Raw genomic sequence first — 19957 nt, 5'->3', positions numbered from 1 at the left:
AAATGACTGTACCTGAGAGTCCTGTAGGGACCAGAGAAATTGATATAATTTGTGCCCATCAGGCTGTGAACAGTGGGCCTCCATGGAGCTCTTGATCTTTACGCCAGAGTGGGACATGCCTAGATTAAAGGCTAGAGGGGACAGACCCTGTTTGGTGGCACTTGCTTCAGTGCAGGACCCTTTACAATGGCTTCTACCGTCCACTGCCTTTTTCTTGCATCTACAATATTGCCTGACATCCTCAATTGTGGGCTAGGCCTGGGTTTCTGTTTAGGCTAATTTTTTTTTTTTTTGGTTATGGTAAAATACATGTAGTGTACATATAATGTAAATTGTACCACTTCAAACATGTGAAAGTATACAATTTAGTGGCATTGAGTATTAAACATCCGTAATGTTGTAACCATAATACTACTTAATTCCACTCCAAACAGGAACCGTGTACCCATGAATCAGTCACTTCCTTACCCTTGACCCAGAGTCCGCGGCAACCACAAAACTCCTTTCTGTTTCTATGGGTTTCCCTACTCTGGATATTTCATATAAACAGAATCCTACAATATGTTACTTTTTTTTTTTTTTTTTTAGCCTGGCTTCTTTCACTTAGCATAATGTGTTCAAAATTCATCCATGTTGTAGCATGTATTAGCACCTCATTCCTTTTTATGGCTAAATAATATTTTATTATATCAAGAAACATCTTTTAATCCATTCATCAGTTGATAAAACATTTTAGCCACTGTGATTAATGCTGCTATGAACATTGGTGTATAAATATCTGTTTGAATCTCTGCTTTTAATTCTTTGGGGGGTATATACTAGGATTAGAATTGCTGGGTCATTTGGGAATTCTAAGTTAACTTACTGAGGGGCCACCAAACTGTTTTCCATAGCAGTTATACCAATTTGCATTTCCACTAGCAATAAATTAGAGTTCTAATTTCTCTACATCCTTATCAACACTTGTTATTTTTCATTTTTAAAAAGCGTGGCTGTCCTAGTGGGTATAAAATGCTATCTCAATGTGGTTTTTTTTAAAATGTATTTATTTTTAATTGAAGGATAATTGCTTTACAACACTGTGTTGATTACTGTCATGTATCAACATGAATCAGCCATATCAATGTGCTTTTGATTTGCACTTCCATAATAACTAATGATGTAGAGCATCTTTTATATGTGTTTGTTGGCCATTTGTATATCTTCTTTAGAGAAAGTCTTCTCAGTCTCTTTGCTCGTTTTTAAATCGGGCTGTTTGTCATTCAGTTGTTGAGTTGTTAGGGTTTTATTTTTTAAAGCATTCTGGATACAAATTCCTTATCAAATGCATGATTTGCAAGTATTTTTTCCCATTCTGTGAGTTTTTCACTCTCTTGATAGTGTCTTTTGATGCACAAAAACTTTTAATTTTGATGAAGCCCAGTTTAATCTTTCTGCTGCTTCTGTGCTGGTGTCATATTTAAGAAGTCATTGTCATATTCAAGGCCATATAGATCTACCTTATGTGGTTTTCTAAGCGTTTTATAGTTTTAACCCTTATATTTAGGTCTTTGATCCATCTTAATAAGCTAATTTTAATGGATAGAGAGATAGGAGTATTAGATGGCCAAGCTTGGAAGCACAGGTTCCAGTGCTCTTATTTGAACTCCAATAAAGCACAATTTTCACTTGGGTTTGGCTGTGGTGTTTGACTTCTGTATTTTTCCTTTAGCCAAGACAGTCAGCTCCAGCATCTTGTGGTATGACCTGGAGTCCCTGACACGAAAGACCTCTTACACTGTTCGGGTCATGGCCAGCATCAGTGCTGGGGGAGCTAATGGCCCCGGGATAAACTTCAAGACATCATCAATTAGTGAGTACTCTTTTAGTCCCTGGGAATGTCTCCTTGACACTTCCTTTAGGCCAGTCACAGATGGTGTTTGCCAGGGGCAGGGGGAAGCCAAAAGAAAGGGCAAAGTAAGAAGAACCATTTGTTGTCTGACTCACTGGCCTTCCAGGAAAGCATATGAGTGATGGGAGGGAGAGCAGGAAGATTGAGAGCTGAATTTGGAAAGATGGTTCGTTTTGCTTCTTCCTCACGGGTAGCCCCAAATCTTCATAGAGAGGAGGGATCAAGTTAATGCCAACTTCACTGACACTTCAAACCAGCCCCACCTCAAGATTGTCCCCAGTTCACAGTTGTCAATCCCTGTGTGTCAAACAAGGAAAAACCTTGCACCACTGACCCACTTAATGTCATCATTTGTGGAGTCTTTTGAGTAAAAAAGTGCATAATATGTTCTAGTAATCAGATTTTATATTTAAAATGGGAGCAAGAAAAATTTAATAAATAAAACAATAATGTAAAATATAATGTGATTCATCTGATGCTCGTGGGGGCTATTCAAGAGGGGAAAGAAGATGGGCTGAGAAGGGAGATGAAGGAGAAAGAAGGAAGGAAGATGGGAGAAACAGGTTAATTTTTCCAAGCCTTTGAATGACAGAGATTTGATTGTAAGGATATACTAACACTGTTCTTAAAAATGAAACTTAAAAGTGAAGGGATATTGCAAAATTTCAATAAAAGCTAGAAACAGTCTAAGTATTCTTGGAAGTCCCTTGTTTATCATCATGTTTCCAAGAGAAGAAAAGCAGTTTATGGTTCTAGAAGATGTGGGTATAGTATGTGTTTCTACACAGAAAACATGTTCTTTTTTATTGACTGAAGCATTGTCTTTAGGGACTTCTTTTTTGATATTGCTCTTTAAAAATCTTTAAAAATCATGTCATCTTTTTACAACACTAGACACAAATTGCATTATCTGGTGGAATTTCTCTAGGGGTCAACTTGAAGGCAAAAGTCTACCTTGGAGCCTAGAAGTTTTTTACCCTTGGTTCTTATAGATCTCCCTGCTTCTATCTTTGATCCTCTACCATCTGTTTTCCACACAGCAGCCAGAGTTTAAAATCCTAGACTCCTTGCTTAAAAGCCACCAATGGCTTCTGTTGTATTTTAAATAAAACCTAAACTCCTTCCCATAGCTTTCAGGACACTTCCTCATCTGTCCCTTCCTGATTTCACCTCTCATCACTTCCCAATTATGTTCCCATTTATGCTCCTGCATCTGCTCTTTTTTCGGTCTGGAATGCTTTCCCCAGAATGAACATGGCTCGTTCCTTCTCATTATTCACATTAGCTCAAATTTCACTTCTCCCAAGAGCCTTCCTTTGCTACCCTATCTAAAGGTGCTAACTCCTATCCTACTTTACCCTAGTTATTCTCTAATAATAAAATAATTTTTAAAATACCCATTTTATCTGAAATAATCTTACATTATTTATTGTCTGAATTCTTGTACCAGAATGTAAACTCCAGGTGGCCAGCTTCTCTTCTAGGCAGAGTAGGGAGCAGGGTACCCATGGAGTTGGAGCTCTGGCCAGCGCATGCCCAGCATAGACTGGTCCTTGCTAATTACACAGTGTTGGAGGGCTGGCTGAAGGCCATTTGTCCTGCCTGCTCTGGACACTGTAGGGGAGGAAGCCTGTTTTCAGGGTCTTGTCCTTTCTCTCCCCAGGGAGCCTCATTCTACCCTGAGGGTCACGGGCTCCCTCCCTGGTAGACCTCTCTCTCCAGAACTGCACAGTTGTGAGTCTTCTCTGCCAAGCTGCACTTGTGTGTGCATGTATGCTAAATCACTTCAGTCATGTCTGACTGTTTGCAACCCTAGAGTCCATAACTAGGGACCATAGCCTGCCAGACTCCTCTGTCTGTGTAATTCTCCAGGCAAGAATACTGGAGTGGGTTGCCATGCCCACCTCCAGGGGATCTTCCCAGCCCAGGGATTGAACCCATATCTCTAATGTCTCCTGCATTGGCAGGTGGATTCTTTACCACTGACACCACCTGGGAAGCCCAAGCTGTGCTTAGTTATGGTCAAACTAAGTCAACCTCCGTTCCCATGGATTGTAACTGAATCTTCAGCACAAATTCTTGTAAATTTTGCATATCTAAAAGCTCCCAGGTGGTGACGATGCTGCTGGTTGGGAACCACACTTTGAGAATCACTGCTCTAAAATATGAGTATCTTATAAGACTTAGAGTGTTACCTTTCCTGGGGAATAAATCTCAAACAAATGGCTCTGTGATAGTGTGATTTCCGGCACCAGGACCAGGGGGTGGAGATGCAGTGGCAGGAGAGGGGGAAAGAGTAGCTTTCTGGAGAAAGGACTCCCTCCATTATGTTGCACAAATGACTTGCAGTTTCAAACCGCCCCCCCCCCCCGCCTCCCAACAAAGTACTCTGTTCTCTCAGTTTCCATCAGGAGGCTGTGAGCTTGCCATTATTCAATAGGGAGCCGTACAATTCCCCATGTGTGTTTGCATGCTCAGTCGTGTCTGATTCTTTGTGACCCATGGACTGTAGCCTACCAGACTCCTCTGTCCATGGAAGTTTCCAGGCAAGAATATTGGAGTGGGCTGCCATTTCCTTCCCCAGGGGATCTCCCCAACTTGAACCTGGGTCTTGCGTCTCCTCCACTGGAAGGCGGGTTAGCATTCTTTTGGCTTGGCCATGCAGTACAAGGAAAATGCTTCTTGGACTTACTTCCTGTTTTAAAATCTTCTCTCTTATTAGCAAACTGAAGCACCTATGTTGGCCTGATGTTCCCAACCCTGCTGAAAGCAGTATAGCCATGTGGTTTGGGGATGATTTCAAGGTAAACACTCCTGTTTCTATTAAGGAGACTGTGAGCAGGCTGGTTATGGGAGGTGGACAGGATGATGCAGGTGGGGAGCAGTCCTGGGCTGAGATTTGCACAGGGTTCACATAAGGGGAACTCGAGGTTTAAACGTCCCAGGGAATGGCTGGCAGGACAAGTGGAATCAGCCTTCCTGGAACAACTTTGACCTCAATCTTTGGACAAGAGGAAAGGGCTTTACCAGGCTCATAGAACCTGGTGTTTGCTGGGCATGGAACTGGTCCTATAAGGGATGCCACAGAAGAAAGACACTGGCCTTACCTTTAAGGACCCGACTGTCCAATTAGAAAGCAGGAGAGCCCAGCTATAAGGTTGGAGGCCATTGAAACAGCAGCCAAGAGCAAATTAATCCAGAGACCACCTGGGGACTGCTTATGTGTATTTCTGTCCAAAGGCTAGGGCAGGCTGCATCAAATTGTTTTTCTCAGATTGGAGAAGTTGGCAATGGGTATTCTCGTGAGTTATTCATAATAGAAAGTGTCCTTTCACATACATTTTGAAAGTGAAAACTGTTCTGAAATTTTTAAGGTTTAATTTCCTGGTTAAGTAGAAATAAGCCCAATCAAGTATAACCTTTTTTTTTTTTCAGTTACTTTATTTTATTTTTTTATTTATTTATTTTTCATTTATTTTTATTAGTTGGAGGCTAATTACTTCACAACATTGCAATGGGTTTTGTCAGACATTGACATGAATCAGCCATGGAGTTACATGTATTCCCCATCCCGATCCCTCCTCCCACCTCCCTCTCCACCCGATTCCTCTGGGACTTCCCAGTGCACCAGGCCCGAGCACTTGTCTCATGCATCCCACCTGGGCTGGTGATCTGTTTCCCTATAGATAATATACATGCTGTTCTCTCGAAACATCCCACCCTTGCCTTCTCCCACAGAGTCCAAAAGTCTGTTCTGTACATCTGTGTCTCTTTTTCTGTTTTGCATATAGGGTTATCATTACCATCTTTCTAAATTTCATATATATGTGTTAGTATGCTGTAATGATCTTTATCTTTCTGGCTTACTTCACTCTGTATAATGGGCTCCAGCTTCATCCATCTCATTAGAACTGATTCAAATGAATTCTTTTTAACGGCTGAGTAATATATCAAGTATATCCTTTAAATCCTTATTATTGAAGGACTATTTTCAGTATCCCTTGATGCAGGAATTTTTAGTATCAGCCCTCATTTCAACTCAGAAGACTTTTTTAACGTGGGCATTAAAATTATTTTATTATTTATTGAATTAAATTCTTGTTATTTCTATTTTCTTCTCTCATCATTCATGTATTATCCTATTTAATTTCCTACTGATCAAAAGTTATTAACAGAGTAAATTAATTCATAGGAAGTATTGTTTGATGTCTAAAATGTTTTTTGAATTATCTGCAGTACCCACTTATTAATCACTCAATATATGCCAGGCATTGAACTCGGCTCTGGAAATGCAAAGATGTCAGACCCTGCCCCTGCCAGGAAGCCATCTTTGATTTTTCTGGTGATGTTGGGAAAGTCATTTGTCTTTATGACTGTGATTTTTCCATCTGTAAGAGTTTTAATTTGATGCTTCCATTTCCACTGGAATTTTGTGAGCCCATGATTATATGAAAAATAGCTTTGGGCTCCCTAGAAGAAGAAATTATTTGAATATAGTGTGTTCTTCTCAGGAAATGGGCCACTCTTGCCAAGGTTGCATGGAAGGGCACCACTTCTGGTCTCTGAGAGGGATGTGGCAGACTAGTGCAGAGGTGGGCTTTGGGTGTCCCAAGCCCAGTAGCTTTTGGCTACATCATGTGTGGCCCCCAAATGACCATTGGGGGCGTGTCTCTCTCACTTTCCCAGGGAAAGCTAAATCTGAAGAAGTTTGACAACTCTGTGAACAGAGAAGAAGACAGGATTCTAAAACCATGTTCTTCACCCAATGGCCTTATTGACAAGTTGGTGGTGAACTTTGAGAATTTTTTGGAAGTGCTTTCCGCTGAGCATCCTGGGAAGGGTTGGGAAAATATCTTGAGAGGGGAAAAGAATGAGTACGTGACCTCCCCAAACAGGCCTTATTGTCCCACTGTTTCAACCGAGATTCCACCCAGAGGGTCCCAGTGCCTGTGTTCTGGGATGTTAGAGGAGACCTGCTCAGAAGCCAGAGAGCAGCTTCTCCCTCCCACCCAAGGCTTTGGGCCAGACCATCTCTGTGAGGAAAGAGCATCAAACCCATACTTGAAAAATTCAGTGACAACCAGAGAATGTCTTGTGTCTGAAAACCTTCCAGAGCAAATCCAAAGAGAAGTCTAAGTGCTGCTGTGACTTGAATCCCCCTGCGTCTCAGTGTGGCTGACACACAGAGGTAGAAGGTGTGGCTCCAAGAGCTTTCTTGGCATCTTCTCATCATGCTTGTGTTAGAGAAAGCCTTGCACACCCCCAAACTTGGTTGGTACAGATGTGGAATTCACTTGAGAAGAAAGGATGGTGATCAGTCAGAGAGCAGAGGAGGCCCAGGCAGTGCTAGGAGTCAAGGTGAGGAGGGTGGCCTGAGTGTGCACCAGGGGCTCCCCACCCCAGAACACAGGGGACCCTACAAGGGCCTAATTCCCACACCTTGTCAGCCCTGGAAATCTCGGACTGTGCTGACTGCACCCTGGGGAGCCACCCTACTTCCTCCTTCAGGTAGCCAGGGGACTGCCCGCCCCAGAGGCATGACCCTGTGAGGTCTGAGAGCACACCTCAAGGGGAGACCTGTAAGTGGCCTGTGTCAGAAATCCCAGGGTGCGTTGCTCAGCCGAGGCTGCTGACACCCACTTTCTCCCCAGAGGCATGGTCCCCATCTGTTCCCCTGCCTCACTCCTGGCTCTGGTTTGATCCCAGGCGTTGCACTTGTGGTCAGGATGACTGAACTGAGCAAGCCCAAAGAAGACCTTCAGGACCCAGGCGAGGCCCAGGGCCCAGAGGAGGCACAGCTCTTGGGGGCTGAGGCAGGGGAGGCTGCATCCACCTCGGCCTTCTCCCCACAAGACTCCTGCTCCACCCTTGCAGAGGCCTTGCCCCAGGAAGCTTTGAATGAGATGGTGGCTAACCTGATGAAGTTCCTGCTGTTCGAGTATCGGGCCAAGGAGCTGACCTCCCAGGCAGAAATGCTGAAGAAGGTCCTCAGGGATAACCAGGAGCACTTCTCAGTGGTCTTCAGCCAAGCCTCGGAGTGCCTGCAGCTGGTCTGTGGTGTGGTGGTGAAGGAGGTGGACCCCAGGGAGCACATCTACATCATGGTCCCCACCCTGGGCCTCACCTGCGATGCAATGCTGAGCAGTGGGAAGAGCATGCCCAAGGCCGGCCTCCTGGTGCTGGTCCTCAGCCTGATCATGTGGAATGGAGACTGTGCCCCTAAGGAGGATGTCTGTGGAGCACTCAGCAAATGGGGATGTTTGTCAGGAGGGAGCACTGTGTCTTAGGGGAGCACAGGGAGCTGCTGACCCAAGTGTGGGTGCAGGAGGGGTACCTGGAGTACCGGCAGGTGTCTGACAAAGACCCTGCTCGCTTCGAGTTTCTGTGGGGTCCCCAGGCCTGTACGGAGACCAGCGAGTCGGAAGTCATGGAGGACCTGCTGAGGGTCAACCAGTGGTTTTCCAGGGCCTTCCCACCCCCATCTGCACAGGCTGTGAGGGAGGAGGAAAAGGAGCCCTGACCCAGAGAAGCAGCCAAGCTGATCCTCCCCTCTGTGATTGAAGAGGGAACAGTCAGCCTTCTCAGTAGTGATGGCCTGGGCCACTTGGGGGAACCCGGGGTGTAGCATCTTTGTGTTCCTTTTCTCTGTGATGACATGGAAATTCATCTCTGTTTTTTTTTTTTTTTAGGAATTTTTCAAATGTGTTTTTTCAGCTTAAGCCTTAATAAACTTCAGTATCTAACTTTGTGAATGACATTGATCACACATGTATTTGTACTTAATCAGTTAAAGGACCAGAGTTTTGCTGTTTTGTAAAAGAGATTGGAAACTTTTGCATTTTATTTTGTGACCCTGAGCAAGATCACATGGAATTGGAATTACAAGTATTTTGATATGTGAACTTACTTAGCAGTATATAGTTGGTGGAAGAATTGGAAAATAAAAAACGATTTTAGTGAATTCTCGCTTCTTATAGGATTTGATTGTCCTTTTCTACAGCTAATCCACCACATCTGTTTACTTGGATTTTGCCAGGTTATTATTTAAGAAAGTAGGAGAAAATTGATGAGATTAATAAGACCCCTTCTCACTGTCTCATTTATTCCACAGAATTTCACGGAGCCTCTGCTCTGTGGAAGGCCCTGTTTTAGCAGTGGGGACACTAGGAGAAGCAGGACACCCCCACACCTAGAGCTATGTTCTAGGAGCCACAGTCACAGGAGGAAGGTGGAGAGACATACCATTGTCCCACAGAACAGGCAATATGGGGCACAGTGGTGGGGATCCAGGAGGAGCACTCGAGTGTTGGTGCCTGAGCCAGGGCAGTTTGAGGCTTTGGGAAGCTGGGCTCCTTCTGTGGGAGATGATGGTAATGAACCTGAGTGGTGTCAACAGCCAGACTGTAGACAGTGTCTTATGAGTGAGAGGAAAGTCTGGAATCAGGCATGTATGTTAGAAGTTCATCTTCTCTCCAATAAATCTCCTGGGTCTCAAAAACAAAGTGCAATTTGGTCAGAACAGGTAGACACCTGGGTTTTCTGCCTGAGTCTAAATACACTTGAAAGTTTCCAAATGGGAAATGAGTGAATTTTGTTTGGCACAGAGTCTACTCAATATCAGGGAGTATAGTTGAAGACATTTCAATTACCACCCTCAGTCTTCTGGTAAGATTTTAATGGGGTTCTTCTTTGAAACTGGCAATTGGACACTTCAACTGATGGGTCAGCTTTCCTAGGTGGTCAGACCCCAAAGCCATAGTGAAGGAGGAAACAGAACAGGCTCTATCTTGAAAGTAGGACTCCATCTTGGGCTGGACTGTGGACTTTGAGCTATAGGCCCAGTATCTGTGGAGACGACATAGCAACTGGAAAACCAGGACCCCGAAAGGAAGAGTCTCAGGGCTCTCCATCCCCTAAAAGAATACCTTAATTATCTGTGTAACCAAATAGAATCATACATTCTATTATGTTTACTGGGGTATGACCACAGGCTTATTGATAATTGTCCACTGTTAACTACCTGGGCTTAAGGCATATGATCAGGGGTTACCTTTGTTTGGATCTTTCTTTTTCCTTTGTTCAGACTAGTTTCAAGGAACCTTATACACTTAGGGTATATAAGGTTTTCACAAAAACTGGTCAGGGTCCCTGGCTAAGAGGAGACTCTGTCTTGGGCCCACCGGTGTAATAAGCTGCACTCCACTATCTGCATTGTCCTACTGAGGGAGTTTGTTTCCCAGAATGCATGGCTACAACAATAAAAACTGCACTGAATTTGAACTCACACACCTCAGAATCCTCCCAGAGAAGGCAATGGCACCCCACTCCAGTACTCTTGCCTGGAAAATCCCATGGACGGAGGAGCCTGGTAGGCTGCAGTTCATGGGGTCTCGGAGAGTCAGATAGGACTGAGCAGCTTCACTTTCACTTTTCACTTTCATGCATTGGAGAAGGAAATGGCAACTCACTCCAGTGTTCTTGCCTGGAAAATCCCAGGGACAGGGGAGCCTGGTGGGCTGCTGTCTATGGGGTCGCACAGAGTCGGACATGACTGAAGCGACTTAGCAGCAGCAGCAGCAGAATCCTTCTTGAAGGTGAAGAGTGGTGCATTGTGTTTATCCTTGCTGGATTTTGTAAAGAAAACTCCCACTGTCCTTTTTCTCCCACTGTCACTTGTCTGATACCTGCCCCTCATGAAGGTCATGGCTTTTGGGGAGCCTACGGGCACCTGTGCATGTGCTCAGACATGTTCTATCCTGTGGAGGCAGCCAAGTCTCCCAGGCTACACTCCCTGGCATTAGGAGGCAGGGCCACATATTCACTCTGCTGAGACTGTGGCCGGGCAGCGCTGCAGAGGGTCGGGCAGAAAGAGAACTGGAGGGAGTCGGGGGAGGGGGACCCCCTCCCTGACATTCCCAAGAGCCTTGGAAACTAAATCAGATCTTGCATTGGAAAGTGCCAGTAGAAAAAAAAAAAAAGATAGAAAGTGCCAGTAGAGAGTAGTGACTAGAAACAGTTGAAAATTCAAGGCGTCTTTGGCTTCCTCAGAAACTCCTCAACACGTGAAGGGAATTGTCTTCATCACAAGCTTTACCTACCGGCTGCTGTCTGTTGAGCACCAGCACCGAGTACACTGCAGGTCAGGGGAGAGACTCCAGGTCCTTGTTCACATCTCTTCTCCATGTGCTTCCTGGAAGCTGCCTGCAGGGAACAGGGGATCCTTATGTAAACCTACAACAAGTTGGAAATAAATACAAGATTAATTCACTGATTTTAATACAAAGAAAAAAAACGGTTCATCTAAATAACAATAGCATGTACTTTAGGGAAAAAGCATCCCATGTGTCTTGATGCCTGGGGTGGGATGGAAAGGTATTTTGGATGCAGGTGGTGCCACATCCATGGGGCTGAGCTCCCACAAAGCAGGATATGCTCCTGCCTGCCTGACTGATGGAAGATCTGTCCAGGTGCTGTCCATTCAGGGCCAAGGGTGAGGACCTGGGCTCTTCCCAGTGGCACAGTCAGAAGGTAGGTGTTTTTAGGAGAACTACTCTCTTCCTAGAGCCCTCCAGGACAATTGTGATGTAGACAGGGTGGAAGAGGAAGGAGCATTTTGGATTCTGGGCACTGCAGATGGTATCCTGGAGGTGGTACAGCCAGAGGGACTGAGGAGGGTGGAGAGCCCTGGGAGCAAGGGGCAGGGATGCAGCCTAGGAGTCTGGAGCTGAGCTTCAAGCCAGAATCACATGAGGACCACACAGTCTTCTCCCTCTGCCCTCCTTCTGGGGTCCATCCTTCTCTCCCTTTCCCTTCGTCACATGGCAGGGCTGGGTCAGGAGTAGAGGAGACACATGGATGGGAAACTGGTGCCTGAACCTCTGCAGAGAGGAGCGCAAAGTACCAGGTGGGAACCATGGCTCAAAGGTCAGTAGGACTGTTATGTTATCTCCTGGGGGAACCATCTTCCTTTGGGAAGAGCATGTCCTGTCACCACCATTAATAGAGTGACCAGTAGCCACATGAGGCTGGGTAGTGTGAACTCAAATGTACTTAGTGTGTCCCAGGGCCTGGCCTTCTGCCTTAACATAATGTGAAGTCAAATGTAAATAGCTAGAAGTGGCTAACGGCTAGATAGCCCCGCTGAGGAACTGCAGAACCTACACGGGGGCCCAGAAGCACAACTTCCCCTGTGGGCCACTGGGAGTGGTGGTAGGTGGGGTCACTGTTCCCTCTGGTTCCAGGGCCATGTATCTTACCTAGTGGGGGAACTAATGATGACAGATGTGGAGTTTGTCCAGTCCCTGGAGGGTGAAACCCCAGCACCACGGGCTCTCATATCCCAGTGTGCACCTCACATGTGCTTCGTAGAGGCCATTCCGCTGCTCCAGGAGACCAGCAGCTCTGGAAGCTGTGGTCTCAGGGCAATGAGGGCTTTGGTGTGAGGGTCCAGCCTTGGGTCAACTCAGGGACATCCTGTACCTTGCAGAGCTCAAGATGAGGACCCTGAGGAGGACACAAGGACCCCATGGATCCCACCCCTGCTGTCATCCCTAGGCATCCCTTATGGTGGCATGAGCACTTGGCAGCATGTCCCTAACTTTGGCATCCCTGTCTCTGACAGGTTGGGGACCTAATATAAGGAGCGGGCCTTAGAAGGAGAAGCGGAGGATCTTAGGTTCTGAAGAAGTCTGAGTGAGGACCCTGAGGAAGGACTGAGGGGATCCTGGACCCCATCACAGAGTGGACTCAGGGAGCACATAGGGTGGAATGAGCACATGCCGCATTTCCTGACAACCAGGTCTCAGAGAGACTGGGATCTGCTATAGGCGGTGGGGCCTCAGGTGGGCAGAGAGGAGAATTCCAGGTCTTGTGGGGTAAGAAGTTGAGGTCCCTGAGGGGGGACTAAGGGACCCTTGGCCTCAAAGAAAGCTGTCTCTGTTGTCGGTCCTTGGCGACCCTGAGGTAGGATGAGAACCACAGGCATGGTCTGACTTCCTGACATCTGGGTCTCAGAGAGACTGGGTACCTCGTATAAGGGGCGGGGCCTCAGGTGGGGAGAGGAGAGAATCTGAAGTTCTACCCGAAGACAAGGTAAGGCCCTGAGGGAAGATTGAGGGGACCCCCAGGGAGGACTGATGGAACCCCACAGATCCCCGCCCCTGTCATCAGCCCTGGGAGACCTTGGGGTGAGAAGAGCACACTACACCTGTCCTGACTGGGGACCTGTTGTGAGGAGCCGGGCCTCAAACTGGGGGAGGACAGAGCCCCAGTCCTACCAGGAGTCAGGTGAGGACTCTGAGGGAGGAGTGAGGGGAGCCGGACCCCAGAACAGAGGGGACCCTGGTATTCCCCAGGCAGGACGACTTTGTGCTGCATTTCCTGACATCAGGTCTCAGAGAGACTGGGGACTGGGTGAGGGCGGTGGGGCCTCAAAATGGAGGACGGGCCAATTCCAGGTCCTGCCTGGCATCTAGGCTCCAGCCGGGGAAGGACTGAGGCAGTTACACCCCAACACAGAGAGGGATCCTTGCCTTTGATGGGGTCTTAGAGGTCCCAGAGCGGGTTGAACAGGATGAGCAGTTTGTCGACCTCTGGCTTAGGGGCCTCGGGAGATGAGGTGTTCAGGCGGATGGTGGAGGCTTCAGATCCACAGAAGGTGGACTCCATGGACAGAGCCGAACCCACTCTTGTGGTCAGTGCTGGGAGTCTAGGCTGGACGTGAGGTGAGGACCGAGCATCTCCCCAGCCTATGTAGGACCCGCGGGAGGCCCTGGGTAGGTGCGACCACATGTGGGGCCCCTTAGCGCTTTCTCTTCAGACTCGGGTCTTGTTCTGAGTTACTCTGCAGGCCCCCAAAGGGCATGGTCCAAGCCGTGGCAGGGGAAAGGTGGGCACTACAAAGGAGCGACAAGGGGACCACTTCCCCCACAGCTTGGGGGGGGGCCTCAGAGTCCAGGGCTGTGCAGAATCTACCCCCAAGGGGCCCCCTCCATTTTTTTCACAGGGGCTCCAGGAAAAGGCAGAGGCAGAGGTCTGAGGCCTGTGTCCAGAGGTCTGAGATCAGAGGAGGTCCAGGCAGTACCAGGAGTCAAGGTGAGGAGGGTGCCCTGAATGAGCACCAGGGGTTCCCCATCCCAAAACAGAGGGATCCCCACAAGGCCCTAATCCCCCCACTGTGTCAGCCCCAGAACCTCTGGCTGTGCTGGCTGCATGCAGGGGAGCCACTGCCCTCCTCCTTCGGGTAACCAGGGGTCAGACCAACCAGGAGGCGGGCCCCTGTGAGGCTGAGAGCACCTCTCAAGAGAAGACCTGTTAGTGGCCTGTGTCGACCACCCAGGGTGTATTTCTTAGCTGAGGCCCATGGTCCACAATGTCCCCTGCCTCACTCCTCTCTGTGGTTTGATCCCAGGCATCGTGCTCGTGGTCGAGATGAGTGAGCTGAGCAAACCCAAGGAAGACCTTCAGGACCCAGGCGAGGCACAGGACCCAGAGGAGGCACAGCTCTTGGGGGCTGAGGGGGGGGAGGCTGCACCCCCCTCGGCCTCCTCCCCACCAGTCTCCTCGTCTGCTGCTGAGGAGGCCTTGCCCCAGGAAGCTCTGAATAAAATGGTGGCTAACATGGTGAAGTTCCTGCTCCACAAGTATCGAACCAAGGAGCCAACCTCTGATGCCGAATTGCTGAATACGGTCCTCAGGGATAACCAGCAGCACTACCCGGTGGTCTTCCGCCAAGCAGTTGAGTGTGTTCTGCTGGTCTTTGGCGTGGATGTGAAGGAGGTAGACCCCAGGAAGCAGGTCTACATCATGGTTCCCTGCCTGGGCCTCACCTGTGATGCAATGCAGAGAGGTGGGCAGGGCCTGCCCAAGGCTGGCCTCCTGGTGGTGGTCCTCAGCCTGATCCTCCAGAATAGGGATCACGGCCCTGAGGAGGAGATCTGGGGAGCACTCAACAAGATGGGGGTGTATGTTGGGAGGGAGCACTCCATCTTTGGGGAGCCCAGGGAGCTGCTGACCCAAGTGTGGGTGCAGGAGGGGTACCTGGAGTATCGGCAGGTGCCTGACAGTGCCCCTGCTCGCTATGAGTTCCTGTGGGGTCCCCGGGCCTTTGCGGAGACCAGCAAGGAGAAATTCACAGAGTATCTGCTCAGGGTCAGCCAAAGGGCTTTTAGGTCTTTCCCACTCCCTTCTGCAGAGGATGTGAGGGAGGAGGTAGGGGGACCCTGAGCCAGAGCAGCAGCCAGGCAGATCCGTCCCTCTGTGATTGAAGAGGGAGTAGTCAGTCTTCTCAGGAGTGATGGCCTGGGCCACTTGGTGAACCAGGTGTAGCATTTTTAGGTTCCTGCTCTCTGTGATGACATGCAGATTGATCTCTGTTTTCTTTAGGAATTTTTCAAATGTGTGTTTCAGCTTAAGGCTTAATAAACTTCAGTATCTAACTTTGTGAATGACATTGATCACACGTGTATTTGTGCTTGCCCAGTTTAAGGACAAGAGTCTTGATGGTTTTTAAAAGAGTTTGGGAACTCTCCCATTTATTTTGTGACCCTGAACATGGTAACATGAGAATGGAATTATAACTATTTTGGAAATGTAAACTTACTTAGCAGTAATGTACTTGGTGAAAGAATTAGAAAATAAAATGTGATTAAAGCGAAGTCTTGCTTCTTATACTTTTTGTCTGTCATTTTATACTGTTAAGCTATCTCAGTTTATTTGAATTTTCCCAGGTTATTATTTAAGAAAGTAGGAGAAAACTAATCTGACTAAATAAGGCCCTGCTCCCTGGTTCATTTATTCCACAGAACTTCACGGAGCCTGATTTCTGTGACAGGCCGTGTTAGCAGTGGGAAAAGCAGAGTGCCCCCACACCTGGAGTGATGATCTCAGAGCTGCAGTCACATGAGGAAGGTGGAGAGACTTTGCCTGGTCCCATAGAACAAGGCTACACGTGGCGGGGCGGTGGGGATCCAGGAGGAGCCCCCGAGTGTCGGTGCCTGAGCCAGGGTAGTTTGGGGCTTTGGGAAGCTGGGTTCCTTCTGTGGGAGGTGATCGTGATGAGACTGGGTGGTGGCAGTAACCGGACCTCTCAACGATGTCTTATGGGTGAGAAGAAAATTTGAAATAGGACATATACATTAGAAGTTCCTCTTCATATATAGCATTTATTATGTTGAGGTATGTTCCATCTATTCCTGCTTTCTGGAGAGTTTTAATCATAAATGAGTGTTGAATTTTGTCAAAGGCTTTCTCTGCATCTATTGAGATAATCATATGGTTTTTATCTTTCAATTTGTTAATGTGGTGCATTACATTGATTAATTTGTGGATATTAAAGAATCCTTGCATTCCTGGGATAAAGCCCACTTGGTCATGTTGTATGATTTTTTTAATATGTTGTTGGATTCTGTTTGCTAGAATTTTGTTAAGGATTTTTGCATCTATGTTCATCAGTGATATTGGCCTGTAGTTTTCTTTTTTGTGGCATCTTTGTCTGGTTTTGGAATTAGCGTGATGTTGGCCTCATAGAATGAGTTTGGAAGTTTACCTTCTTCTGCAATTTTCTGGAAGAGTTTGAGATAAATCCATGAACCTATAGACATCTTATCTTCGGCAAAGGAGGCAAGTATATACAATGGAAAAAAGACAACCTCTTTAACAAGTGGTGCTCGGAAAACTGGTCAACCACTTGTAAAAGAATGAAACTAGAACACTTTCTAACACCATACACAAAAATAAACTCAAAATGGATTAAAGATCTAAATGTAAGACCAGAAACTATAAAACTCCTAGAGGAGAACATAGGCAAAACACTCTCCGACATAAATCACAGCAGGATCCTCTATGACCCACATCCCAGAATATTGGAAATAAAAGCAAAAATGAACAAATGGGACCTAATGAAACTTAAAAGCTTTTACACAACAAAGGAAACAATAAGCAAGGTTAAAAGACAGCCCTCAGATTGGGAGAAAATAATAACAAATGAAGAAACAGACAAAGGATTAATCTCAAAAATATACAAGCAACTCCTGCAGCTCAACTCCAGAAAAATAAATGACCCAATCAAAAAATGGGCCAAAGAACTAAACAGACAGTTCTCCAAAGAAGACATACAGATGGCTAACAAACACATGAAAAGATGCTCAACATCACTCATTATCAGAGAAATGCAAATCAAAACCACAGTGAGGTACCGTTACACGCCAGTCAGGATGGCTGCTATCCAAAAGTCTACAAGCAATAAATGCTGGAGAGGGTGTGGAGAAAAGGGAACCCTCTTACACTGTTGGTGGGAATGCAAACTAGTACAGCCACTATGGAAAACAGTGTGGAGATTCCTTAAAAAACTGGAAATAGAACTGCCATGACCTAGCAATCCCACTTCTGGGCATACACACTGAGGAAACCAGATCTGAAAGAGACACGTGCACCCCAATGTTCATCGCAGCACTGTTTATATAGCCAGGGCATGGAAGCAACCTAGATGCCCATTAGCAGACGAATGGATAAGGAAGCTGTGGTACATTTACACCATGGAATACTACTCAGCCATTAAAAAGAATTCATTTGAATCAGTTCTAATTAGATGGATGAAACTGGAGCCCATTATATAGAGGGAAGTAAGCCAGAAAGATAAAGAACATTACAGTATACTAACACATATATATGGAAATTAGAAAGATGGTAATGATAACCCTATATACAAAACAAAAAAAGAAACACAGATGTACAGAACAGACTTTTGGACTCTGTGGGAGAAGGCGAGGGTGGGATGTTTCGAGAGAACAGCATTGAAACATGTATATTATCTATGGTGAAACAGATCACCAGCCCAGGTTGGATGCATGAGAAAAGTGCTCGGGCCTGGTGCACTCAGAAGACCCAGAGGGAGTGGGTAGAGAGGGAGGTGGGAGGGGGGATCGGGATGGGGAATACATGTAAATCCATGGCTGATACATGTCAATGTATGACAAAACCCACAACAATATTGTAAAGTAATTAGCCTCCAACTAATAAAAATAAATAAAAAAAAAAAAAGAAGAAGAAGTTCCTCTTCACTTGGAGATGAATCTCCTGGGTCCAAAAGACAAAGTGCACTTTGATCAGGATCAAGTAGACGCCTGGTTTTTCTGCCTGAGTGTAAATACACTCAAAAGTTTCCAAATGAGACATGAGTGAATTTGCGTTGGCACACAATCTTCTCAATCTCAGGTTTTATAGCTGAAGACATTTAGTTACAATGTTGTAGAAACCAGTACTTGGGAAACCTAGCATGACACTTGGACAGTTGGAGAAGTCAGGTTTATTACGCCAGCGGGCCCAGAGGAGTTAACACTCCAAGCTCTGAGCCTCGAACAAAGGGATTGCAGAGTTTTTATAGATAGACTGTAGTGGGCAACACAGCTGTTAATAGGCTGGTTTAAACAAAAGGGTTTCTCATGCATGGCAAGAGTGGTCAAGATGGGGAGGGGGATTCCTGACCTGGACAGGCATGATTAAGCAGGTTTGCAGGGGCTGGGTGATTGCAAAGAGCAGGACAAGGGTGAGTGAGATAAACTGCAGTTCCTAGCATTGCAAGTCTTCACTTTCTGACGCTATGTGACCTATGTGATCTACACTTTGCAAGGGGCAAGCTGAGTTACAGAGGCAGAAGGAGAAGGAGGTGCTGTAAAAATTTAACTTTTCTTCTTCATTCCCCCTTCTTGATGCTTCTATCCCTTGTTGTAGAAAGCATCAGCCCATGTTTTTGGTAGGACATTCAGAGCTCCCCATCGTTTATGGGGCTGTATTGAACTATTACCATTTGTAACTTTGTGGATTCAATCCGAGAGGTTATGAACTGGGTAATAGCATTCATTCCCCCTTCTTGATGCTTCTATCCCTTGTTGTAGAAAGCATCATCCCATATTTTTGGTAGGACATTCAGAGCTCCCCATCGTTTATGGGGCTGTATTGAACTATTACCATTTGTAACTTTGTGGATTCAATCCGAGAGGTTATGAACTGGGTAATAGCATTGAGAATACAAGGGCCAAACAAGAGCACTGCAAAGAGCATGAAATGAGGACCTGTTAAAGGGAGAAGCCATGATGGCCAACTCCAGATATTACTCCAATTACCCCAGGAATTAGCTAGCTTTTCTCTCCTTTTATGATTTGTTCCCTTAGCTGTTGGGCCATGTTCCTGACTATTTCTGACTGGTTTATATAAAAGTAGCATTCTTCATTCAAGAAGAGGCAGAGTCCTACCTTTTCAGCTGTCTAGACCTCTCCTATTTTGCAAAACCACCCCAGCCAGGGCGTCTAGTTGGTCAGGTAAGGTCACTAAAGATTTGGCCACTCTCTCAATGTCATCTGTGAAGTCTTTGGATAGTGTATGGTGAAAGATGGTTGGGGAAGCAATTCTTCCTATCCCCATACCTATCCCAGCCATGATTCCCAGACCAGCTAGTAGGGGTATAAACTGGATGGCTCTTTTTTACTTTGTACGTGCTGCCAGATGTACGGTGAGAGTCTGGTTGTTAGGGACAATGTTCATCTGGGGAGTGAGGAAAGCTAAGGTGCAGATACCCATCTAATTGACAGGTAGACACAAGTAAGCATCTGTCCCACAAACAAAGAAAAGGCCTTGATGGGGGCATTACCATCTGTTACAGCAAGGGACACCAAAAGGCTGCAAAGCAGCCTGCACATAACAGGTAACTGAAGACTAGCAAAAGGGTTTCTCCCCATCTTTTGGTTGTCACGGCTCTAGCAGCTGAGCCTATCATGAAGGGGGGTCAGTTATACTGTGGAGCAGTTTAGTTAGTAGGGAGAATCAATCATAAGAGACTTCTAATAAGAATGAGGTTTCCCATTACAGTGAGATAACAGACAGTTAACTGCAGCTTCTGACCCAAACACCAGTCCTGGGGTGTGACTGAAACTAGTCCTGTTGTGAAGAGCACAGAAATAATAGCAATCAGGGATAGAGTCCAGGCTTGACAATGAAAATCCACTGATATTTTGATAGCCGGATCCTCAAGCTTCTGTCGTGTGTTGACAAGCCAGCTGCCGGAGTGTGGCT

The 19957-nt window shown here is 46.4% G+C and overlaps 1 protein-coding gene and 1 pseudogene across 1 annotated transcript; both read left to right on the top strand.

The window, feature by feature from the left end:
* Nucleotides 1-8814, top strand: part of LOC122690349 — a 64767-nt pseudogene extending 55953 nt beyond the window's left edge.
* Nucleotides 8815-13500: 4686 nt separating this feature from the next.
* LOC122690348 (melanoma-associated antigen 8-like) lies at nt 13501-15115 on the top strand. The gene is made up of 3 exons (XM_043897387.1): nt 13501-13614; nt 13896-13984; nt 14301-15115. The coding sequence occupies exon 3, from the start codon at nt 14321-14323 to the stop codon at nt 15113-15115; it is 795 nt and encodes a 264-aa protein (XP_043753322.1). The 5' UTR covers nt 13501-13614; nt 13896-13984; nt 14301-14320.
* The last annotated feature ends 4842 nt before the right edge of the window (nt 15116-19957 follow it).

The sequence above is a fragment of the Cervus elaphus genome, chromosome X, assembly GCF_910594005.1.
Source record: "Cervus elaphus chromosome X, mCerEla1.1, whole genome shotgun sequence".
In the NCBI taxonomy this organism is placed as follows: Eukaryota; Metazoa; Chordata; class Mammalia; order Artiodactyla; family Cervidae; genus Cervus; species Cervus elaphus.
This window is presented reverse-complemented; position numbering and strand designations above follow the sequence as displayed.